The sequence below is a fragment of the Schistocerca cancellata genome, chromosome 6 (genome assembly GCF_023864275.1).
Source record: "Schistocerca cancellata isolate TAMUIC-IGC-003103 chromosome 6, iqSchCanc2.1, whole genome shotgun sequence".
NCBI lineage: Eukaryota > Metazoa > Arthropoda > Insecta > Orthoptera > Acrididae > Schistocerca > Schistocerca cancellata.
This window is the reverse complement of record NC_064631.1, coordinates 510,070,999-510,098,292: the sequence shown is the minus strand read 5'-3', so window position 1 is coordinate 510,098,292 and position 27,294 is coordinate 510,070,999. Positions and strand designations below refer to the sequence as shown.

The following is a 27,294-nucleotide window of genomic DNA, read 5'->3' as shown; positions in this document are numbered from 1 at the left end:
TTAGAAAGATTTTTAGAAAGTAAAACAGTTCGCTTCCTCTCGTTTCTCAATATGAGAAACTTAAATAATACTTCCAACAAGGTTTGCTGCAGCAATAGTGGATGGTTCAGCCAAATTACATGGTAAATTACTGTGTTCTGTGTTGATACCTCGAAGTTAAAGAGAAAGTAGTTCTCACGTCGTTAATTGAATGTCATATGGGCAAACATATTTTGCAATATAAGAATGGATACCATCGTAAATTATATTTTATTGTAGTCGTGTCAATTGGTTACATACAAATGTTAAGGTACTATAATACAGTTTTTGTACAAAGAATAATGATATCAGAATATAACATCCATCCAAATAAGTCTTTTATATTAATGGTGAGTCATTTTCCTTAACTCTTGATTGCAAACTGTTTGCACACCGTATAGACTTCGGTTCAAATGATTCGTACTGGTATGGAGGGGCACACACACCTGTAATGATAGTATGGAGCGGAGCAGAAAGGGAGTTGGATTCTTTCGTCTGCTCTGGCACACATGTTTGGCTACGTTTTCGAAGCTGTGTACATAGGCTACTGTGGGAAATTATCTCTCCTCTTCCACTGAACCAGCACAACGCGAAATGGCTACTTGTATTTAAGTAGCAGAAATAGAAAAACACTAGCGAACAAGAGCTGAAGAGGATATCATGGGATAGGTTAGCAACATATTAAGAAAAATAGCGTAACAAAAAAAGTGACAAATTTCTGCTGTAGCTGATGAATCATAATTAAGAGTGTACAATGACGCTGGTAAAGTGTAAGATAATAAAAGCAAAAACTTACCAATGAACAAGAGTTTACAAATCAACTGTGAATTTGTGATTGTGAGTCGCCGCTGACTTCAGTAGGAAGTATCACCCTACTTAGTAGAAATGTGCGTGAAATATAAACTTTTCGATTAATTTCTCTTCTAATTAGGCTCGAATTTCTCCAGCTGTCCACGGTTGCGGAACGTGGCAGATGTATGCGGCCACCGACACTTTCTGCTGCTTACGTAAGACGACGACATGTGGCGCCCGATATGGTCAGTGATGGACTTGTCTAACAGGAGCCACGTCTTTATATCCAAGATCATTTGACATCAATCCTCTATATTTTTCTTTTTAGGGCCTTCTTGGGAGTGATGTGAAGACCTCTTTCATTGATCCGGTTCAAGAACTGAGCAGAGAATTTTTCAACCTTTTCAAGAATTACGAGATCATCCAGGGGGTGTCATAGACAATTTTTATCTCACTGCAGAGACGAGTATAGAGTTGCATCCAAGTCCGAGGGCGACACGCGAGACCCCTCCTTCAACTGGTACCAGTATACAGGAAAATGTACCACACAATGGGCTGAAGTAGTATTCTATTTCTTGCTAAGGTAGACCGAGGGTGAAATCTGCGCCTAAGTCCTCGGGGACTTAACCAAAACGTTTACATTTCGCATACATTTCTACCAACAAGGACAGTAATTTATAGTGAAGTCATAATTCACAATTATGTGGCAAACGTGTCGCTTGGAGATTCGTTTTTGGTGGAACGTTTTTGCTTCTAGTGTCGGGCACTTTACCTGTCTCAGTTTTGGGTATTAATTACAATACGCCCAGTATAAAATCTAGCAGAGCATGTTAACTTAATGACAACGCGAGGTCCTCTACGAGGATATGGGTATTCCGTGGTGATATTACGAAGTTTGGGGGATGACGAAGAAGGGTAAATGTGTTAATCTGAGGTAAGGAGCCTTAGTCTGGAAACGATCGATTCAAAAGTTATAAGCGAAAATTGTTCCGACAACTCTGACAGTAAAATATATGTACCAGTACTGTGGTTGCTAAGATTATAAGGATGGCAACTTTCAGAGGTGTAAGTATGGACCAAAAGAAGAAAAAAATGGCAGGTAAACATAGTCTCTAAAATGCATACTTTAAGAGCAATGAGCATCTGTTCATCCTGCTACTTTGAACCATATCTCTTCTACTAAACAAGTATCCATAGCTTCTACGGGATGAATTTGACACCCGATATTTACTGGTTATTATTTCTTGTGTTGGTCCATACTACCTCTTTTAAAATATGGAAAGCAAAGAGCTTGCAGTACAGGAGATGTGTTTCACAACAGGGAAGATGAACAACTGTCCATAGCTTTAAGGGATGAATTTCAGAGCAAATGTATACCATACTCTTTTTCTTCTTTTGGTGCATACTACTATCTCTGAAATTTTATTACCCTATAATCTTAGCCACAATGGTGGTGGTACGTTTATTCCATTGTCAGCGGTATCAGATCGATTTTCGAAGTGATGGGGTGAAATTTGCGCCTAAGTCTTCGGGGACTTAACCAAAACATTTACACTGCGTATACGTTTCTACCAACAAGGAAAGTAATTTATACTGAAGTCAGTATTCACAATTAGGTGGAAAACGTTTCGCTTGGAGGTTCGTGTTTGGTGGAACGTTTTTGCTTCTATTGTCGTGCACTTCCACCTGTCTCAGTTCTCGGTATTAATTACGATACACCCAGTATAAAATCTAGCAGATCAAATATGGGAAAATATTGAGCTTCAACTCTATCTTCAGATTCTGTCCTTATCGAAGGACGATAATCGCTTATAACATTCGACTCCATCGTTTTTGGACCAGGATTCCCTTTTTAAAATTAATATATTTACCTTTCTTTACCATCCCTGAAAGTGTGTAACATCACTACTGAATCATCGTGAGTAATACTGAATACATATCATTATTAAAATTATTATTTATAATTCTGCCGAAGCTGCGGGGGAAAAATCCTTTATTTACGGTGATTAGTTTCGGACGCGACGCCCATTATCAAACAGTTGATTTCATCGTATGTACTGATACATAATACAACAGTTAACTGGTGCTACGTGGCTAGGAAGATTGATAATACTCTGTAAATGAGGTCGTAAATGTTACTCACTATTTCCAGTTTTGGCTGTCTGCAAATGTACTGGTTGCATTACGTGTCAATGCTCATGACGAAAGAGATGTTTTTATAATGGATTTCGTGCCCAAAACTAGTAAATGCATATAAAAGATTTTTCTCCACGCAGCTTCGATAGAAGTACCAGTAGTAATTTTAATAAAAGGAAGTTGCTGACACGTTTTCCTGCATGATATTGGATGTCCATAAATATCATTATGCCAGTCTATAAAGAGGTTTATTTTTTATATTTATCTCCAAAAATCGTTTGATTCTATTGACACCATTGATATGAAAATAGATGCATGATTGTGTCTAGAAGTAAAGAATTCTTAACATGATAGATCAATGACTGTCGTCTCCCCAAGATAAATATGTCGTAGTTCTGTAGCCTGTTATGCTCAATTAAGCAGTCCGCGGTTGTCTGACGGGTGCAGAGCAATGAAAGGAAATAATTTTCCGGTGGATTAAGAATGGGAGGGAAAACCAGTATGCAAACCAGTAGAGTCTGCGGCATCTTACGAACAGCGCAGTGTCCGTATCCCCCCCTCGGTGCCCCTGCTACCGCCCCCACGCGCCTCCTGTGAGGTGCACAGTGCCCCCCACGCTGCGGGCACTGCCAGCCAGTGCCCGGGCAGCCGCGTAGCACCGCGGTAACCACTCAGCGGTGTTGGTTGTGGTGGTGCGGCAGCGGCGGCTGCAGTTGGAGCGGCTACGACACCTCGATGCCGGTGTGCACCTGGCCGCTAGAGGTATCGGAATCGCTGCGGTCCTCGACGCTCCCGCTGCCACCTCCGGATGACGTGGCGTTCAGGTGGTAGCCCATCTCGTGGTAGCGCACCGGGTACGTCAGCTGGTTGCCCTTGTCCCACGTGAACAGCTCCTGTCGACACACGCGAGCAGTAGGTACAAAATCATGTATTATGAGACTTCCGTACGTTAACGGAATTCTGCTTCACGTCCACATACAGGATCAACAAAATATCCTCCTCTTGTTGTGGAATACAAGGAAACTACTCCATATACACCGAAGCTACAAATAAACTGGTACTTACTTACTTACTTTCCGTGTCCGGAACTATACTTCAGACTTCCAAAAATCAGCAGCCAATATGGCCTTGTCATTTGCCTCCCATAAGTCATTCATTTTGCAGGGCTGGTCTAAATATGTACAGATAAGCAGGTGTTGAGGATCCTGGACAGAACCACAAAGACAGAGAGTGATCTCATTCTCTTTTAGGAAACCCCATTGCTGCAGGTTTGTCTTGCACTTTGGCACTTCTACCCTCATGCGGTTTAGGGTTCTCCAGACTGTGCATGGTAGGTCTCCACCAGGCGCCAGTTCTTCTTTTAGATCTTTATGGGGATTTCTCAGGTCGATTTCCCACCCCTTTTCAAACGATTCTCTGCAGCCGACCCTTCCAGGGCTCGGGTACTTGACAGGAAACTCCCTCGAACAAAGCCGTCGGTCAGCATGTCCTTTTCTTGCTTAGTTTTTTTCGGCTTCGGCAGCGATGTCACGTCGTATGTTGGGCGGTGCGATCCCCATGATTAAGTTCATCTTGTGCACTGCGGTTGGCCTCAAGCATCCGGTAACAATCCGTGCCATTTCATTCACCGCGACATCAACTTGTCTCGCGTGTGTTGATGCAGACCATACTGGAGCGGCGTATTCCGCGGGTGACACACTGAGAGCAAGGGCTGAAGTTCTCAGGACTTTTGGGTTTGCACCCCAGGATCCGCTGGTTAGTTTCCTGATGATGTTGTTTCTAGTTGAGACTTTTTCCCTTGTGGCATTACAATGACGTTTATAGGTCATGCGTATTCAAATACAGAAATATGTAAACAGGCAGAATACGGCGCTGCGGTCGGCGACGCCTATACAGAGTGGTCTATTGATCGTGACCGGGCCAAATATCTCACGAAATAAGCACCAAACGAAAAACTACAAAGAATGAAACTTGTCTAGCTTGAAGGGGGAAACCAGATGGCGCTATGGTTGGCCCGCTAGCTGGCGCTGCCATAGGTCAAACGGATATCAACTGCGTTTTTTTAAAATAGGAACCTCCATGTTTTATTACATATTCGTGTAGTAAGTAAAGAAATATGAATGTTTTAGTTGCACCAGTCCCTCAGACTTCAAGAAGAATGTAATAACTCCAATCCCAAAGAAAGCAGGCGTTGACAGATGTGAAAATTACCGAACTATCAGTTTAATAAGTCACGCCTGCAAAATACTAACGCGAATTCTTTACAGACAAATGGAAAAAGTGGTAGAAGCCGACCCCGGGGAAGATCAGTTTGGATTCCGTAGAAATATCGGAACACGTGAGGCAATACTGACCCTACGACACATCTTAGAAGAAAGATTAAGAAAAGACAAACCCACGTTTCTATCATTTGTAGACTTAGAGAAAGCTTTTGACAATGTTGACTGGAATACTCTCTTTCAAATTCTGAAGGTGGCAGAGGTAAAATACAGGGAGCGAAACGCTATTTACAATTTGTACAGAAAGCAGATGGCAGTTATAAGAGTCAAGGGACATGAAAGGGAAGCAGTGGTTGGGAAGGGAGTGAGACAGGGTTGTAGCCTCTCCCCGATGCTATTCAATCTGTATATTGAGCAAGCAGTAAAGGAAACAAAAGAAAAGTTCGGAGTAGGTATTAAAATCCATGGAGAAGAAATAAAAACTTTAAGGTCCGCGATTGACTTTGTAATTCTGTCAGAAACAGCAAAGGACTTGGAAGAGCAGTTGAACGGAATGGACAGTGTCATGAAAGGAGGGTATAAGATGAACATCAACAAAATCAAAACAAGGATAATGGAATGTAGTCGAATTAAGTCGGGTGATGCTGAGGGAATTAGATTAGGAAATGAGACACTTAAAGTAGTAAAGGAGTTTTGCTAGTTGGGGGAGCAAAATAACTGACGATGGTCGAAGTAGAGAGGATATAAAATGTAGACTGGCAATGGCAAGGAAAGCGTTTCTGAAGAAGAAAAATTTGTTAACATCGAGTATAGATTTAAATGTCAGGAAGTCGTTTCTGAAAGTATTTGTATGGAGTGTAGCCATGTATGGAAGTGAAACGTGGACGATAAATAGTTTAGTCAAGAAGAGAATAGAAGCTTCCGAAATGTGGTGCTACAGAAGAATGCTGAAGATTAGATGGGTAGATCACATAACTAATGAGCAGGTATTGAATAAAATTGGGGAGAAGAGGAGATTGTGGCAGAACTCGACAAGAAGAAGGGACCGGTTGGTAGGACATGTTCTGAGGCATCAAGGGATCGCCAATTTAGTACTGGAGGGCAGCGTGGAGGGTAAAAATCGTAGAGGGAGACCAAGAGATGAGTACACTAAGCAGATTCAGAAGGATGTTGGCTGCAGTAGGTACTGGGAGATGAAGAAGCTTGCACAGTATAGAGTAGCATGGAGAGCTGCATGAATCCAGTCTCTGGACTGAAGACCACAACAACAACAAAAGTTGCACCACTTTTTTTCGCTTTTTGATAGATGGAGCTGCAATAGTCACAAACATATGGCTCACAATTTTAGACGAACAGTTGGTAACAGGTAGGTTTTTTAAATTAAAATACAGAATGTAGGTACGTTTGAACATTTTATTTCGGTTCTGCCAATGTGATACATGTACCTTTGTGAACTTATCATTTCTGAGAACGCATGCTGTTACAGCGTGATTACCTGTAAATAACACATTAATGCAATAAATGCTCAAAATGATGTCCGTCAACCTCAATGCATTTGGCAATACGTGTTACGACATTCCTCTCAACAGCAAGTAGTTCGCATTCCCTAATGTTCACACATGCATTGACAATGCGCTGACGCATGTTGTCAGGCGTTGTCGGTGGATCACGATAGCAAACATCCTTCAACATTCCCCACAGAAAGACATCCGGGGACGTCAGTTACGATGAACGTGCTGGCCATGCTTCGACGACCAATCCACCTGTCATAAAATTTGCTATTCAATACCGCTTCAACCGCACGCGACCTATGAGCCGGACATCCATCATGTTGGAAGTTCATCGCCATTCTGTCAAGCAGTGAAACAGATTGAAGTAACATCGGTAGAGAAAATTACGTAGGATATCAGCAAACATTGCACCATCGATAAAATGGGGGCCAATTATCCTTCCTCCCATAATGCCGCACCATACATTAACCCGCCAAGGTCGCTGATGTTCCACTTGTCGCAGCCATCGTGGATTTTCCGTTGCCCAATAGTGCATATTATGCCGGTTTAAGTTACCGCTGTTGGTGAATGACGCTTCGAAGCTAAATAGAACGCGTGCAAGAAATCTGTCATCGTCCCGTAATTTCTCTTGTACCCAGTGGCAGAACTGTACACGACTTTCAAAGTCATTGCCATGAAATTCCTGGTGCATAGAAATATGGCTCGGGTGCAATCGATGTTGATGAAGCATTCTCAACAGCGACGTTTTTTGAGATTCCCGATTCTCGCGCATTTCGTCTGCTACTGATAGGTCGTCTCTGACGTTTCATATGTGGCTGAACACTTCCTGTTTCCTTAAATAACGTAACATCCGGCGAACGGTCCGGGCACTTGGATGATGTCGTCCAGGATACCGAGCAACATACATACAACACGCCCGTTGGGCATTTTGATCACATTACCCACACATCAACACGATATTGAACTTTTCCGCAATTGGTAAACGGTCCATTTTAACACGGGTAATGTATCAAGAAGCAAATACCGTCCGCACTGCCGGAATGTTGCGTGATACCTCGTACTTATACGTTTGTGACTATTACAGCGCCATCTATCACAAAGCGAAAAAAGTGGTCCAACTAAAATATTCATATTTCTGTACGTACTACACGAATGTGTAATAAAAAATGGCGGTTCCCATTTTAAAAAAAAACGCAGTTGATATCCGTTTGACGTATGGCAGTGACATCTAGCGGACCAACCATAGCGCGATTTGGTTTCCCCTTTCAAGCTAGACGAGTTTCGTTCTTCGTAATTTTTTTTTTATTTGATGCTTATTTCGAGAGATATTTGGCCCGGTAACTATCAATGGACCATCCTGTATAAGACAATACGAGTCTGGCGCAGTTTTTAGAACGGTTACTGCTGCTACAACGGCCGGTTATCAAGACTTAAGTGAGTTTGAAAGTGGTGTTATAGTGGGCGTACGAGCGATGGGGCACAGAATCTCGGACCTAGCGATCAAGGGGGGATTTTCCCCTACGACCATTTCACGAGTGTATCGTGAATATCAGGAATACGGTAAAATATCAAATCTCCGCCATCGCTGTGGCCGGGAAAAGATTTTGCAAGAACGGGACCAACGACCACTGAAGACAATCGTTCATCGTGAGAGAAGTGCAACCCTTCTGCAGATTGCTGCAGATTTCAGTGCTGGGCCATGAACAAGTGTCAGTGTGGCAAACATTCAACGAAACATCATCGATAGTAGCTTTTGGAGCTGAAGGCCCACTCGTGTAGCCTTTACTTATATCCTGGCCCCGTCAACACCGACATTGGACTGTTGGTGACAGGAAACATGTTATCTGGTCGGACTAGTCTCATTTCAAATTGTATCGAGCGAATGAACGTGTACGGGTATGCAAAGAACCTCATGTATCCATGGAACCTGCATGGCAGCAGGACACTGTTCAGGCTAGTGGAGGCTCTTTAAAGGTGTGGGGCGTGTGCAGTTGGAGTGATATGGGACTCCTGATACGTCTAGATACGACTCTGACTTGTGACGCGTACGTAAGCATCCTATCTGATCATCTGCATTCATTCATGTCCATTGTGCTTTCCGACCAACTTGGACAATTCCAGCAGGACAGTGCGACACTCCTCACGTCCAGAAGTGCAACAGAGTGGCTCTAGGAACACTCTTCTAGGTTTAAACACTTCCACTGGCCACCAAACCCCCCTGACATGAACGTTATTAAGATTATGCCTTGCAACGTGCTGTTCAGAAGAGATCTCCACCCCTCGCACCCTCATGGATTTATTCTTTGCACAGCATCTTTAGTGGCCTGAAATATGTACATATTTTTGTTTAAACTATTTAGTTTACATTTAGGACGTTGTATATAATTAGTTGTGGCATTTTCTGCTTTTATATGAGGTAGTAATAATTTAAAGTTCAACTTAAAATTTTGTCGATGTTGATCTGCACTTTGTGTTTTTCTTCCTTTGCTAGCGCTGTTCTTCTCCTTATAATGGCCATTTGAAAATTTGTTTTCAGACTTCACCGCACTCGAAACTGAACACTCGTTTTGATGTTATGTTTTTTCGTTAGTGTTATCGGCTGTCGAATGTTATTGCCAACTATTGAATATGTTTTATAACACAGTACAAAGAACACATCAGGTATTGTAAGTATAAAAAAATCAATTCATATTTACAGCACACTTGGAATACCACAACCACCATCCTACAAACATGCAACAAGATATGAAAACAATACGAATAAGCAACCATGAAAAATACCTGATACAAATACAGTAACACTATCACATCTAGAAAGCCATAGCTGAGAAGTAACCAAACTCATATCCTCTATCTCTCTCTCTCTCTCTAGGACACACACACACACACACACACACACACACACACACACACACACACACCAGCGCGAGCATACATACTCACACCATTACCATACAAAAAGTAAGAGACTGTGTATACCATCACTTTTATCATACCAAGGGATATACCATGTCACACACACACTAAAACTCACACACAAACACATGCACACACAAACAGGTCACAGATATCACAAAAACACATTCAGTAGTTGGCAATAACATTCGGCAGTAGTCAACACCACCCAAGACTTAACGTTGTAACAAGGGTTGAGTTTCTAAGCCTGAAAACAAAATTTCAGATAGCAACTATAATAAGAAGAGTAGCACTAACGAAGAAACAAAACTGCAACATATAGATCAATATCAACTAAAATATGTAGGTATAATTAAAATTTTTATTACATCATACAAAACCAAAAAGTGACACAATTGTTTATAACCTATATATGCAACATCCTAAGCGTAAACTAAATAGTAGAAACAAAAATGTATACATATTCTAGGTTACTGAAGACGCCATGCAGAAAATAAAGGCTAAACGCGTTTGGCATAAAAATTATGTTTCCTTCGGTTGCAATTAGGCCAGGCCAGGCAAAGCTTTGCTTGCGAGCCATTTCCCTCCAACATTACTCGCGCAGTGACGTCAAGCTTTGCTGTAGACCACAGTTCACTTGTTTATTAGCAATCGCGTGGAGCAGCCGCTATTAGGCTGATTTCTAAAGGCACAGGCTTTCGCACGTTAACTGGCTTAACTTCGCAGGAGTATCGTTATTTTGTTAGTCTGCTAGCTCTTGGTGTTTTGTTCGGATTTACTCTTATAAATCCTGCGCTGTCGTTCAGATTGTCATCTTGGTTATTTCTGTATCTATTATTCTGGGTTTTATACGGTTATTCCTGTGACTGTTCTTGTGCTTCAGTTCTCAAGAATGTCGAAACAAAAGAATACTGAAAAACATGCTTTCAGTGAGGAATGGAAGATTAAGTAGTTCTTTTTACACAATTTCAATGAAAAACTCCTGTGTTTAATATGCACAAGTAGAAAATGCTTAAGACAAAACAACAGTAGTAATCTTGTTCGACATTTCTCTTCGCACCGCAAAATATCACACAGACGTTACTAACATGACGAACTATACAGTTAAAGAAAGAGACATTAGAGAGGCGTGAATGATCAAGTCTTAAAGAAAGATTTGTTTTTGCGGGGATCTATAGCCTCCAAATGCTTAATAGAGGAAATAATGGTCCACAGTTGATTGTAATGTAGACTATCTTTATTTAAATCGGTTTATTAGCTAATTTTCAAGCATCTGTAGAACCAAGGCGGAAGAGTATCGCATTGTCTCCATACTTCTCTATATATCATCATGTATAAGTAACACATTACACAACTAACATTAACATACCAGTTTACCATGTAAAATACCTACTTGCATGTGTACTATTATGTATTACATGTCACTGTCAAATTATTTTCAATACACGTAAAAAGTGGACATTATATCCCATACTTACATTGTGAATGAAGAAGATGTTATATTCCATCAATATACACTGAATGAATCCACACTGATATGACAACTGTAAGCATCATTTTCGAACTTTGCTCTAAGAACTACAGCTTGACAACTATGAGCAGCTAATATACTGTTGTCAAATATACATATGAACTCAAACACTGTAGCGATATCAATAGCAAATGTCAGAGGCACGTTACACATATTGTTAGCGTGTTAGACTTGGTTGATGTGTCGTATATCAGACAACCAGCAGCCAAAGAATACTTAAGGTCGTACAAACATACCTAATTAAATATGTTAGTAAGTAAGTTAACTATAATATATGAAATAAGTACAAATTTCAGAAAAAACTGAAAAATGAACAATTTTGAGAGTATCGTTTTCGCAGTCTTGTGCATCCAGTGAGTTGTACCCAGAAAATAGTGTCGTTTATACTAGGAATCTTCTGCGTGTTTGTTACCTACCATCACATCTAATCCATTTTAGCGAAGACAAAGTAAACATACAGACGTATGTTTATGTATATAAATTGAGGATTCTGCCAGCTTGCTGGTAATAATATAATTAAAAAAGTTAAAATTATATTTTTATGGAGCAATCTCTTGTAAAAAATGTCAATAGTTTGACTTCAGTGTGTCTATTTATAGCAATCAGACATCGATGATCTATGATATAAGGCATTCGTTAAGTCTGGCTCACCAGCAATTGATGGTTTGTTCATTTTTCAGTATTCTGCGAATTTTTTTACTTATTTCATATATTATTGTTAATGTACTGTGTACAGTATTTTATTATGTCTGTTTGTACGACCTTAAGAAGTCAATGGTCGCTGATTGACTGACATACAACACATCAACTAAGTCTGACACACCAGCAATGCCTCTGACTTTGGCTATCGATTATCTTACAGTGTTCGGATGTGTGTGTATCTTTGACAACAAAATACTATCTGCTTCTCGTTGTCAAGCTGTAGTACTTTGAGCACATGATGTTCAAAGTAGTCACGTTAAAGTGGATCTATTCACAATGTAATAATGGAATATAATGTCTGATTTATATGTGTAGTGAAAAACAATTTGTCAGTGACCATTTCCAAATTACATACAAAATAACCACTATTTCAGCATACATATAATTCGAAAACGATGCTTTGCTGATTAACATTGTTCTTATGTGATAAAACACAACATAAATTTGAAATTAATACTGTAACTAACCGAAAGAAATGTAGCACATGGCCAGGAAGTACCAGTAAACCTATCATTATAAAATTACTACTAGAACATATAAATAAAGCACATTAATTGAATCTCCAATGTATGCTAGCACTAAAATTCAGGCACTAGTTGATTTGTTATAAACAAATTTAGAAATGTAATTGTTAGCTGTAACATAATTAGTCAGAAAATGTTACATTAACTCATAATTAAGTTGAAAATAGGTTCACCTTGTCCAGCACTGTGATTGTAAAATTTTAGCAATGTGTATCTCATATTCGGCTTAAGTTTTAATTGTGATTTTACATAAAATTGTAATTTTAATTGTCTGTAATTGTTAACAAAAGTATAAGTAGAGGTCACGCAGGCGCCTTGGGGCACTCGTTTTTTGGCTAGGGTTGCGAGCAAATGTATTGTAGGCTCAATCGTTTGTTGATTGTTGTGAACGCTGTGTCGTTTGATGTCAACTTTGGGTACATGTGATGTAACTGGTACAGTTCACCAGGCTCGGACAACAGAGTCCTGGAAATATATTGGTATTAAAACTGCACTGTACTTTGGAATTTATTTGGGAGTCTTCCGCAATCCTTTTCATAGGCTGGACAGCGACGAGACGAATCCATGAATTTTACAACACCCCGAGAACTAAACAACTCTCACTGTTGGTAGAATTGACGTGAAAACAACAGCACATCGACTGGGCATTTCACTCAAAAGTCAAAACATTTGCAATGCGGAGGTGGGAAAATATGAACATCTCAATGTGGTGGAGGAGCTGTGATCAAGTGGAAGACTGTGCAGAGTACGACTTGCAAGAATTCCATGTACAAGAGGCAGGAACCATAATTTTGTATGTTGCAGACTGCGCCACGGACGTCGCCAGGAGCAAAAGTCATATTCTGGAATGACATCGCGAATGAATCAGATAAGTACTCCCTTTAATTGTGTCCTAGAATTTTCTGTTTTTGTTTCATTGTGTGCATGTGACAATTTCACCTGATAGGCAGGAAAGTGTTTTGTCTTGTGTCTAGCCACTTTGGTCAAAATGAGCAAAACTCAGTTAAATCAAATAGGTATGACCACGCGGTCAGGCCATCAATTTCATGCTTCAACTCCAAATGTACACTTAAACAGTGAAGCAAATTCCGCGAGCAGCAACCGAATTTAATTGATCAGTTACCTCAATTGTTGAATAATAAACTAGAACAATTGGTAACTCAAAATAACCAATTAGGTAGCAACATTAAAGAGGTCACAGAAAAGCTGGACAAAAATTTGAAATCATTGAGAGAAGAAATCAACGCAACAAATAACAAAGTGCAAATTGTTGCATGTGACATAGAAAGGGTAGAAACCAAAGTTGTCTGTTTGGAGGCCTTCACAATCTCGGAATTTAAAGAAACAAACAAAAGCATTGAATTAGTTAACACGGAAGTAGTCGTTTTAAATGAATTAGTGAACTGAAAAGACGAGTTAAAAATGTTGCAGGAACTCATTGTTTCAGAAAAAGAATTGGTAGGTGAAAGATTGAAATTAAACTCTGAAGTAGTTTCTTATAAGATATCTCGTATTGATGAGAAAGTAGAAAGTGTAACAATAGAACTGCAAACAGTCAGCTGTGAAGTTTCGAAATTGTAAAATGATATGATGCCCAATTTTGATTCAAACCAGATGTTTGTGCATAATTATAACAATGTAAGTTTAAAATGTTACCCAAGTGATGCAAAATTGCATCAGGTTGACTTTGTGCATCAGTGCAAAGACAGTTTCCAATCTAACATGCCAGAGTCTGCTAAAGTTAAATTTACGAAACGTTTTTTGGATGGTGAAGCCCTTACATGGGCGAACCAAAACATTGATACAAATACTACGTCTTTTGCCGATTTTGAACGCCAATTCTTGGCAAAGTTTTGGTCGGAAAACAAACAGGCAAGAATAAAATCTGAATTTCTTAACGGTAGCAAATATCACAGAGGTCTTGTAATCAGCATGCGAGGATTTTGTGAAAAACAATTAGGGACATTGTCACATTTGAGCAAACCTTTGGACGAACTGATACAGATTGACGCACTGAAACGGCGCCTACCACACCGTTTTCAGTGGGGACTTGTGTATGGACCAGATGACAGTGTTGACGAATTTTTACGTCATGTTGACAAAATTGACCATGCATGGCAGAATGATGACAGACAGTACAATCAAAACCTCAGAAACACTCACAATAGGAATGGGGAGTCACAACAGTATAATGGACACAGAAATAATAACTGGCATGGTAACCAAAACAGTAGTTACAACAGACACGAAAACCATCAAGAACTGAGAAACAGTAACCAGCTTCACAACAGCAATTCCAACCAGGGAAACAGGTAACCACCTCGTTGGGAGACTGTCAATTTGAGGTGAATAGTTATGGCACAAACCAGGAAAATAGGAGGTTAAAGAGACAGAAACGTAAAAGCAATCATAAATGTAATGTAAATAGGGGCTACTACTTAGATGATACTAGTTATAAGCGAAACTTTTGGGATCACATGTTGAGTGAATTGAATAATGCACATACTCAAGCAGGACCACAGTTTGAACTTAATGAACATGACTTACCATTAATTGATGACACGTTAACACCTGATGTAGACAGAACTTATGATATGTATGGTATCACTAGCTAGTTTTCTGATGAAGGTAAGGATAATGAGGTATCTATATTAGTAGAAATTGGTAGCCAAAATGAGGAAATAACACCTGACTTAGATGATGAAACCGGTAGCGATTTCAGTAGTGTAACTTCAGATGTTGAACACTTAGTAGTTAAGGTAGATGTGCATGCAGAGGCAACACCCACAGATTATTTTGATGATGAGTTTGATAAAGAAAGTGTTGTGAAGGATGATGTATTTGATGATATATGTACATAAGAGGAATTAAATGGCATTATTTATGTTGAAGTTATTGATAATGGTGTTGCAGCTGAAAGCAACTCTGAATGCAAAATTGGTTCATGTGAAGATATTAAGAGTGCAAACAATGTATTGGTAAAAATTTGTATAAAAGAAATCTTAAGTAAATCTACTAATAAGAAGGAACAAGCTAAGTTGATAGGTGAGAAGATTTTGGAATCTATTATCATTGAAAATGAAGTTTGTGTAGAAAAGAATAAGGAAAGTGAAGTCATCAAATCAGATACATCCATGAAAGATAATTTTAAGTCTAGTGAAAGTAAGGTATCTGTTTCATGTGTATTTGATTCCAGTGATAATGACACTCAATCTTATGTTGATTCTGACATTGAAACCTGTAGTGAAGAAGTATGTAACAACATAGATACAACTGAATTAGGAAGTGACTTGCTGGCAGAGAATATGAATAGTGACCCAAATATTACCTTAGGTAGCCCTTATGTAGAAATAAGCATTAACAGTTGGTCAGTTCTTTGTTTGATTGACACTGGCAGTCCCATTAGTAGTATCTCAGACAAGTTGAGGAAGAAGATAAAAGACACAGAAAGTTACATCGAATTTCCAATCACAGGTGTACGGATTAAAGGTGCCACTGGCAAGTTTAGTAAGTTAATAAATAAACAAGCTTTAATCACATTTCCTATTGGCAACATTAATTTTGAACATGTTTGTTTAGTTATTGCAGACCTCAAAGAGCAAATGATTTTAGGGATGGGCTGGATAGTTAAAGCAAAGGTGAGTTTTGATTGGCAAAATTCAGAATTACTGTTCACTGAACCAAAGACCAGTATTCAAGGAAAAGTAGTGATCCAGTTAAATTCAAGTACAAGCAGTAGTAACCATATTAGGGAAATAGTTTATCCAGAGTGTAGCCATTACATGGAGGAAGAGGAAAATAGGGATCACAATAACCAGAATTTGGTTGATGATAGTTACTCCCTAACTATATCAGAAAAGGTAAAAGAAGCAAATGACTTGACTGAGTCTGAAAAGCAGGAAATAGAAAATGAACTCTGAGAAAATTGTAACATTTTTTGTGATCAACCTGGTAGGGTCAAAGATTCTGAATGTCATTTGAAGTTAAAGCCACACGAACCCTTTTTCATTAAGCCTTATGGGGTACCCATCTGTAAATGGAAAGAAGTGGAGAGGGAACTCCAGAAAATGCAAAAATGGAGAATAATACAGAGAAGTCACAGTCCATATAACAGCCCGATGGTCTGTATTTCAAAAAAGGATGGTGGTGTTAGGCTGGTATTGGATTCACGTCACCTGAATAAGTTTATAGAAAGAGAAACAGATCATCCTGAATTCATGGAGGAACTCCTGTACAAATTCAATGACACAAAATATTTTTCTATCCTGGATTTGACCTCAGGTTTTCATCAAATCACATTAGCACAGGATTCAAGGTAGTACACAGCCTTTTTATATCATGGTAAATGTTTTCATTATTGTGTTGTTCCGTTTGGGCTGAATGTGTCTGTAGCCGAGTTTATTCGAGCTTTGGATCATGTGATTGGAAGTGAACTACTATCTAAACTAATTATTTACGTGGATGATATATTAATAACCAGCAAAACTTGGGAGGAACACCTTGATACTTTGTACAAATTAGCCAATAAGTTCAGACAAAGCGGTATGACCCTTAAATTAAGTAAATGCAAATTTGGAGTATCAGACGTGAAGTTTTAAGGCCATATAATTAACAGAGAAGGCATTCTACCTGACAGTGATAAAATTTCTGCAATTGTCCAGTTTCCATGTCCAAAGAACAAGAAATAGCTGAGGTCATTTTATGGTCTATGTAATTTTTATCGTAAGTATGTCAGCACCCAAGCTATAAATGCACCATGTTTGAGAGAGCTATTAAAAAAGAACACCATATGGGAATGGACAGATCAGTGTCAAGCAGCATTCGATGAGATCAAACAACAACTAAATAACAGTCAATTACTCCACAGACCTGACCTTTCACTACCATTCTGCCTAATGACAGATAGTTCAGATTACGGATTGGGTGTACATTTGTTTCAACAGAAGGAAATTGATGGAAAAATAGAACAGCTTTCAATTAGTTTTGCCAGCCAAGGTCTGCAGAAACATGAACGTAATTACACGGTGACTGAGAATGAACTACTTGCCATTGTATGGGGTTTCACTAAATACAGGAACAATCTAGCAGGCCACAAAGTCATAGTTTTCACGGATCACAAAGCTCTATGTTATATTCAAGACTGTAAACTTTTCAATAGTAGATTAACCAGGTGGGCCATATTTTTACAACAATTTGATTATAGCATTCAGTATATAAAAGGGGATCAGAATATAATTGCTGATGCTTTGTCTAGACTACCTGTTGGGGGTGGTCAGGAAGAAGAACTATTGGATAACAAAGTGTTTAAAATAATGTACATGAGAGGGAATAAGGGTGAAAAGGAAATTACTAACATTTTCAGTCAGCTTAGGAGATACCAGAACCAGGATGATGATTTGAAACTTGTGAAAAGCCTTATTGGTAAAAAGGGTTATGAAAAGGTTGGCATGTATTATCAAAACTTTAAAGGTATTTTACTCAGGAGACATAACACTGACTCTGACATCTGGAAGGTTTGTTGGCCTATACAATGTGTTGATGTTTTAATTAAGTATACACATGAGAGCTATGGACACTGTGGAATCATGAAATGCACTGACAAACTTAAGGAAAATGTCTATTTTAATAATATGTTTAGAAGAGTAAAACAGGTTATACAAAAGTGTGATCGGCGTCAAAGAGTAAAAGTCACAAATCAGAAATACCAAGGTTATTTACAAAGTATTGTGCCAAAAGGCAAACTGGAACTGATAGGAATTGATTTGTTTGGTCAATTGCCGAGAACTATAGAGGGTTATACGTATTTGTTTGTAGTCGTTGACTTATTCACTAAACTAGTAAAATCGTATCCACTAAAGAAGGCAACAAGCAGGAAAATTTTAAACTGATTCTGTAATGATTACTTCACACAGATTGGAAAACCAAAAGCCATTCTTTCAGACAATGGGAGCCAATTTACATTTAATGTTTGGAAAGATTTCATGAAAGATGAAGACATTAAGCACGTCCTTATCTCTGTTTATTCTACATCTTGTAACCCAACTGAGCGCTATATGCGTGAAATAGGCAAGCTTTGTAGAACTTACTGCTCTAAAGATCATACAAATTGGTCAAGTTACATATGTGGTTTTGAAGATGTTTTGAACACCTTACAACATACAACAACTGGCTTTACGCCTTATGAAGTCCATTTTAACAAACATCCACCAAACATCTTGTATGAATTGATTAATTTCCCTGTCTGTAATGAGTTAACACCGGACGAAAGAATGGAAATAATAAAGAAAAATATTTTTTGCCAAGAGAAAGCTTAAACATGATTCAAAAGGAAAGTTTACACAGTACAATGTAGGTGATTTAGTCTTAACCAAAAGTTACGAGAAATCTAAGGCAATCAATAGACAGATCAATAATTTTTTCGATATTTACATTGGTCCATTTGAAGTTTATGAGAAACCACATCCAAATGCCTACCGACTTATCTATCCCAAATCAAAAAAGCTATTTGGTTTAAGAAATGTCACTCAGTTGAAACCTTATGTGCAGTAACTGCAATCCCTCAGGGGGGTACACAGTCTTTGAGTACTATGTGTGTGGCTTATCCAAGGTGCCCCAGCTAATGTGACATTTTTTTCTCGAAAACACTGATGCCACATTCTACGATACCTTTCTGACACACAAACTTCCGACAGTACATACGTTAATTTTTTGTACCTATGTTTGCTTATATTTGTTATGTAAGATATTTCCATGTGATTTAATTTGTAGTATAAGATACATTTTGTTTCGATTGAGTAATCGGCGTCATCAGATGTATTGATAATTTGATATTTACAACCTACCCATTGTGACTATTACTGATATGTGAGGACTATGATTTTCCAGGAACAACCAATATGTATTTTCTAGTGAGACTCAGTTACACATCTTTACAGACAACAGACCATACTGTATTTATACCAGCTTATGCAGAAATGAAAGGTGGACTGTGTGAAGATACACTAAGCTTACAAATACATACTTAAAGATTTTATGGTATGTTTGTGCAGTTAAGAAGAACTATTTACATCTTTTCACTGTTTTTATCTTATATAGGTTATCCACAAGGAAGGAATTACTATGTTCTGCTTCTCATACCATTATACGATTGACAACTGAATTAATGGGTTACTATATATAAGATCACATGAGATGTTGAAAGACGTGATGATTTATGAAAGGGTTGAAGTGATTTATGCTGTTAAGAAGGGACTCTTGCCATGATATACTATATTAATGTTTCACTCAGTTATGTACACACGAGAGAGATGTTGAAATTGATATGAATTGTTGAGGATTGTCTTGAAATAAGGTAAGAGATGTTGTGAATTGCATTTGTATTAAGGATTTGAGGTTGCAGACTCATTCCTGTTTCTGATTCACATGAATTGATGTTTACGGTTTATTGATGGAAGATGATTTTGTTTTGGCTTGCATTTTCGCAGGGGTATTTGGAAGAGGATGATGATGATGATGATGGTGATAGATTTAGGTGTTATGATATGCAATGCTGCTGAGGTGGTTCGGTGGTATTCACCTCTCATTTATTAATGGTTTTGATGATTAATTTAATTGAGAGGTTTATGATGATGATGATGATACTGTGCAGTCACACACAACAGAACTTATGAATGATTTGAATCACATGAAGTAGAACTCTTATACATTTTGATTGAAAGAAATGCTGATGTAAAATTACAATTGAGAGTTATTTTTGAACAACTATGACAACACATAGCACACAAATCACATTGAAAAACTATTATTTTACATTAGTCATATCTCACAAGACACAATCTGGAGACTAGTTTGGTATTGAGGGGTAGGAAATGACAACTTTAATAGACAGACTGAGGACTTTGATGAAATGAAATATAAGATGCGATGTGACAAGGTTCTGGATTTTTTTTTTCTTTGCAGAATCTCCTTACTGCAAGGTTGCTAACGATAGCACAATTACATTTTCACTTGCTTAAGTGTATCTTGCCACTTTCAGGAATTTTATTGACGTAATACTTATTTTGTCACAATTTATAAAATCTTGAAGCTGTTTTGCAGTGTTAATTTGATCTGACTTCCTGGATGTCTGGCAAAAATTTTGAAACATTATTGCATTTGATGTACAAAGCCAAGAAATATTGAATGTAAATAGTATATTCAGGTACTTGTGACAACAACCCAGATTGGATATAAATGAACAGTTTCTGTACTGTCACAATATAAATATACAAATATAATTTTGAATATTCATGTTTGATAAGATTTGTAAATTATTTTATGGTATTGCAAACTGTTAGGATAAATTTTACTTTTCTGTCTTTTATATGATAATATTATTCTAGGAAATGTCATATGGACACTTTAAAAGTGCAACATAATCAATCCAATCAAATTTGTGACTTGTTAGCTTAGTTGTGTTTGAGTGTTTGAAGGAGGGAAAATTAATGGACACTCTAGAAGTGACAAAAACAAGGACGCTCTAGAAGTGATAGTTTCGGAATAACATTGATTCAGAAAATTTGATGTAAATATTGATTTTGTAAAAGTTTGGAAATTTGTTTGTAATCTCATATTTCCAATTCTTGTTTTCTTGATGTATATGTTTGTAGCTATTTGGAAAATTTATCTGTATGTAAAGTTTCATGATTCAATTTTGTACATTTTAAAATATATGCAGTTTGTGTTATTTTGTCCACGAGGCATCCCACATCAATCACATTAATATTTCTGTGAGAAGAGTTTCGTCTATCAGGCTAGGCAAAACTCTTCGGGGGGTATTGAAATATTACTGTATCTCATTGCCCTATCAGAACCCCTCGGAGAGTATTAAAGATAAACCCCAGTCCTAATTGTCCAATTGTAAAGTGACCATTTCCAGATTACATACAAAAATAACCACTATTTCAGTATACATATAATTCGAAAACGATGCGTTGCTGATTAACATTGTTCTTATGTGAAAAACACAATATAAATGTGAAATTAATACTGTAACTAATCGAAAGAAATGTAGCACATGGTCAGGATGTACCAGTAAACCTATCATTATAAAATTACTACAACAATTTAAATAGAACATATAAATAAAGCACATTAATTGAATCTCCGATATATGTTAGCACTAAAATTCAGGCACTAGTTGATTTGTTATAAACAAATTTAGAAATGTAATTGTTACCTGTAACATAATTAGTCAGAAAATGTTATATTAAGTCATTACTAAGTTGAAAATAGGTTCACCTTGTTCAGCACTGTGATTGTAAAATTTTAGCAATGTGTATCTCATATTCGGCTTAAGTTTTAATTGTGATTTTACATAAAATTGTAATTTTCATTGTCTGTAATTGTTAACAAAAGTATAAGTAGAGGTCACACAGGCGCCTTGGGACACTCGTTTTTGGCTAGGGTTGCGAGCAAATGTATTGTAGGCTCACTCGTTTGTTGATTATTGTGAACACTGTGTCGTTTGATGCCAACTTTGGGTACATGTGATGTAACTGGTACAGTTCACCAGGCTCGGACAACAGAGTCCTGGAAATATATTGGTATTAAAACTGCACTGTACTTTGGATTTTATTTGGGAGTCTTCCGCAATCCTTTTCATAGGCTGGACAGCGACGAGACGAATCCAGGAATTTTACAACACCCCGAGAACTAAACAACTGTCACTGTCGGCAGAATTGACGTGGAAACAACAGCACATCGACTGGGCATTTCACTCAAAAGTCAAAACATTTGCAACGCGGATGTGGGAAAATATAAACATCTCATCGTCTACAGTACATATTACTATAGAAGATATTTCCTTTTATTAAGGAAAAGAGTTTAACTGCCTCGTGTGTTGTACTTATAAAGTTAGTAATAGCTCAAAAATGATTCAGAATGTGGAATAGAAACGGCAAAAGCATTTTGTTACAGTGATGCTGCTGAGAATTTTAAACCACTGGCTTTGTCACGTAACACAGTAAAAAGTCGTGTTCTTCATATGGGACATGTCGGAAAAAAGCAATGGACTATGTACTGGTAAATTGTCGGTATTATTCATTGTGTGTGAATGAGAGTAGTGATAGAACAGATGTTAGTCAACCACTAATTTTTATTCGTCGAATTATGGACGACTTTGTACAGTTACTCTCTTTAGTTCCGTTACTCAGAATAATGGGTTTGGATGTTATTAGGGCAGTGCTAACAAAATTGGTGATTTCAAAAGTGCTCTGCAATTTGCGTCGATGGCACATCGGCTACGGTCGGAAGCGAAAATGGCTTAGTTGGTAAGTTAAGGAAAAACAGAATAAATTAATTAACTTTGTATTGCGTCATACATTAGGAAGCACTATGGGGGAAAAGTGGCATTGTTGTCGGCAATGAAAGATATGACGAAAATTAAGACTACTGTAAATATTTAAATATCTCATTAATGCAAGTACTAGAATCTGGGACGAATAAGCAATATCAAAGTTTTAGGGACTAGGCGGTTCTCATGACCCACACGGACTGTCAGTTATTCCTGCAGTTGGCCGGTGTGGCTGTGGCTGGAACGTCACTACACCGCATGGTTCGCGTTGGAGGGGGAAGAATTTGCTGGAGGGAAACGTGTCGCGAGCCGAACTTTGCCAAGTCTGAATTACACGGTCCAAAAGCTTAATTCTGGAGACATTCGCCCGCTTCACGGCGGTTGTGCATGCCGTCATGCACAAGAACTGGGGTGCCACGTAAATATTGTAAACCGTGCTTTTGAGGACGAAACAAACGTTTATGTTAGGTGGATAGACATTGCTCTTAGAAGACATCAACCACTGGTGTTAGCTTACGAAAGACAATACACTGTGAACATTGCAGCCAACATTTACTTATGTTGTTTCTTGCCTCAAAAAAACGAAACGTTTTACCACAACTTAGCTTGACTGATACTGACGTGTGTCTTTCCTCAACGCTTCAGTTTTTTTACAGAAAGGCATCCATCTGGTCGACCAGGAGCATGTGGCCGAGCGTGTCGATTCATCACTAGGGAACATGGGGATTACAGGCAATTGACTACAGCGTTGGCTATACTGTGTACGCATAATTATGTGTAGCCATAAAATTTACTGACAGGCAGCTTAAATACGCTATTGTGATTCAGATTATCGGATCGGTATATTAGAATCACAAATCTCATTGGACCTAGACTTTGCCTGTAGACATTTTGAAATCTCTGCAAACATAGAAACACAAGGCTTATCTACACTGATGCTTCGAACAACGAAGCAAAATGACAGCTGAGTTACAGCTCTACGAGCAGCGTTTCTATGCACCGAGAAACATCAGGATGTCCAGGTTGTTATCCTCTTCGTTACCAGATCAATGCATGAGCTGCTGAGATAACTCTACAGTGAACGACGCTATCATTCGATGGCCTACGACATCATAGACCTGGTATTAAAGCTCACTAACAGTAGTGAAGGTGTTGCCATGGTCCGACTAAAGTATCACTACGACATTCCTGGAAATACAACACCCGATGAGGTGCCAAAAGCAGTTACTTTTGAGGGAGAGAAAAATCCCATTTGCAGTCCTTTTAAACTAAACTGTTAATACTAGAGAAGTAGAATGCAGAACTGCAACAGTCATCATAATAAAAAGGCAGAAATAATGACAAAATTAAGCAAGTAACAGATGACTATGTTCAGATGTGAGAAACAATGGTGCAGAAGATTCGAGAACATTACATCCCGTATTATGTTCAACCTCGTTAGCTAAAGCAAACATTATTACACTGGTTTGGGAGTACTTCCATTTTGCTACTGCAGTAAAGAACAGATGACAGTCACATCTTCTTTGGTTGTCAGGTAGCTGCAATACTACAACTGTTACAACATATGCTCGATATGGACTGTCCTCCTCTGACTTCTACAATTACGCTGATATGCCTAAAATATTTTAATAGTATTCTATTATAGTCATTTTTAATTGAAGTGCAGATGACCTTTTAATATGATGCACTTAAAAAGAGTTATTCATAAGTACTTCCAAACTTTTAGAATTTTGTTGCCTCCTTTCAATATTTCTCTAGAACCACGACGATAAGAGAAATTAGGGAGTGTACCGTCCATATAAAGAGTCGTTTCTCCCTCATATATCAAGCGAATAAAATTCAACAGATTGCGTTATAATTTGGATCCAGTGTACAATTTCTTGTGGTATATGTATGTAGACGTAGATGTCCAACTGATTCTTGAGTACTGTTAGTGTAAAGCAATTATCAAACCGGATTGACGGAAGAGATCGATAAGTTTCATAAAAGTAATACCCTTTTCTCCAAGTGCATTATTTCACAGCATCAGAGTTACACGTGAATAAAATAATGAGGTATACTTAATATTAAGAAACGACTGTGTCAGTAATTTGAAATTCGGATTACTCCCGCATTTCACTTGACTCCTGGTACATGTGGAGAAGAGCGAGTCAATGTTTTTCAGCTTCGAAACCTGTATAGAAATAGACGGAGTGCATTTAGATAAGTAATTCAAAATCCAAAGCTTGTAAAAATTTACCAAAAGCGTGTTTCGCACTTATCAATGATTATTGTCTCACAATAGCGTGGTACTGAGACACATGCATAGTTACACTTTTTTTTCTTTTTGTCTCAGAAACACAGTCCTAAAAACACTGTATTTTGAATCTTTGTATAATGTGATGCACACTGGATATCGCAAGGTTGGCCTTAAGGTTGTTTCTGATATTGGAATATTGTCTTAAAGAGTCCACGGTAAGGAACAGCACCAAAAGTGGCAATAATTCAGCGATCACAGTGTCTTCAGGTAAATTTAAAGTACAACTGTGTGGTGTACGTAACGATGACGAATGTATGTTAAGTTTAGTATGATGTTCCTCTGTGATAAGGAGTTTACATAATCACTTCCGAACATTGTGTCCGCGTACAGAGGCGTTTAGTACATTCCTGGTGATACTCAGAACGTGACATTGCTACAACGTCAGTTCCTGGCTACCACTGACATGCAAACAGAAATATTATACGCAAGTCTCCAGGAAAAAAAGTTCACTGATTGATATTTCCCCTTTCGACACCACCACAAGTTGTTGACGTACCTTGTTTCTGTGGTTATATCCGATCATTGTTGTCCTCCTGAATGGGTTAGTGAAGTTGAGATTCACGTCCTGTAGATTGTTCGTATATAGGTCAAGGGCAAAACTGCAACAGAAAGCATTTGTATCCAATTATGCTTGATTAAAATACTCACAATCTAAAGCACAACTTTAGTCACAAATTTTTAAGAGAGTGCTTGTACCAGCAGGAAAGATAAAAATGTGTAAACAAAACAGTTAATTATAAGAGTATTAAAATTATGAACGACAGTTGCAGCAAAAGATTTGTTTCAGGAAACCATGGAGAGGAACAACGCAGCTTTAGAAAGGGGCAGCCAAGTACAGTTGTCATATTTACACTATGCTCGTAGTTAAAAAAAAGTTAATACAGAAAAGAATGGAGTCAAAGGCACACATAATTAGAAAGTTCATATAGAAAAGAAAGCAGTCAAAAGACACATATTGTCTCAAATTCGAGAAAATACCAAGTTTTAGTTTCTGTGTACAATACAACAAAATAATTGTCTAATTACACACTTAAATTAAAAGTTTGAAAATTAATGACAGTTACAAACATTAATTATGGCTATCAGGATCCATCACCATTATTATCATTTATTTCTGTGAACCAAATAATCCAGGAATCTAAAGCAAATGTTCCGCTTCTTATTAAAATCTATCCAAAAATAATGCTTGAAAGTTGTTATCTGCAGACGACTGGACTCTAATGCCAGTAAGCAAACTAATTTACAAAGATCCGTATATAATATTCGTAGCCAGCGGATGTTGTTTAGAATCTGAAATAAGGGCAAACAATGAAACAGCTGAACGAGTAATAGATTTCATATATGTGGGTAACACATACAACAATTTACAAAGCATACCGTCGCAGAGACTATTAACGAGATACAATAAATTTAATGTAATTTATTTTAAAGAGAGAATGTGGAAAAGTAAAATCTAGCTGCAGAATACAGGCCGTAGTGCAATACTTACAAGAGGAAAGCCTCAAACACGACCAACGATTCGGCTCATACTTGGTAGTTTGCTTGTGTAAAGCGTAAAGTGAAATATTCTTAAAACGTTTTGGCTAGATACCCGCCCATTTTTGTTTTTTTTTTTTGGGAAAACCACTTCTAAAGTTCATGACGTGCAATCAGCTCAAAATTGACGGGATTGATAGATAACAGAAAAGTAAGCATTTTTCATCATATATGGGGTCGTGAAACACACATTCCAATACGTTTGGAGCAAATAAACTATTAAGATTGGTCAAAATTGACGGGATTGATAGATAACTGAAGACTAAGCATTTTTCATGATATGTGGGGTCCTGAAACACACTTTCCAATACGTTTGGAGAAAATAAATTGTTACGATTGGTGCTTAGGTAGCGATAAGGTAAAGCCGTTCAACGAAAGCACCGCTGACACGAAAACGAAGAAATCTGACTGGGGAGCAGAGAATCTGTATTCGACTCCCACATGCATCCTGCAGTATTTTTTTATTTTTATTTATTTCGCCTCGAGTTTCGTAGGAATAGGGAGATTAATGAGGTAGGAAACCAATATGGAATAGTGCCAATATAGGCAAATAAACTTCTCGGTCGACTTGGATAAGTGAAAAATTAAAATTACAATGTGCTTCTGAGAATCCAGGGGGAACTGCAGAGCCGCACGGTTGCAATAACGATTCATAGCATAATTCATGAACAATTTTGAGTACCATAAAAATGGTTCAAATGGCTCTAAGCATTATGGGTCTTAACATCTGAGGTCATCAGCCGCTAGACTTAAAACTACTTAAACCTAACTAACCTA

At 38.0% G+C, this 27,294-nt stretch overlaps 1 protein-coding gene across 1 annotated transcript in view; it reads right to left on the bottom strand.

Moving 5' to 3' along the window:
• Positions 1 to 240: 240 nt before the first annotated feature.
• The window catches only part of LOC126088406 (uncharacterized), a 992,980-nt gene continuing 965,926 nt past the window's right edge, over positions 241 to 27,294 (bottom strand). The window contains exons 18-19 of the mRNA XM_049906546.1: positions 25,478 to 25,580; positions 241 to 3,839 (exon numbers count right to left, since the gene is read on the bottom strand). Of these exons, the coding sequence (XP_049762503.1) occupies positions 3,669 to 3,839; positions 25,478 to 25,580 (274 nt within the window). The 3' untranslated portion in view covers positions 241 to 3,668. The remainder of the gene's footprint in view (positions 3,840 to 25,477; positions 25,581 to 27,294) is intronic.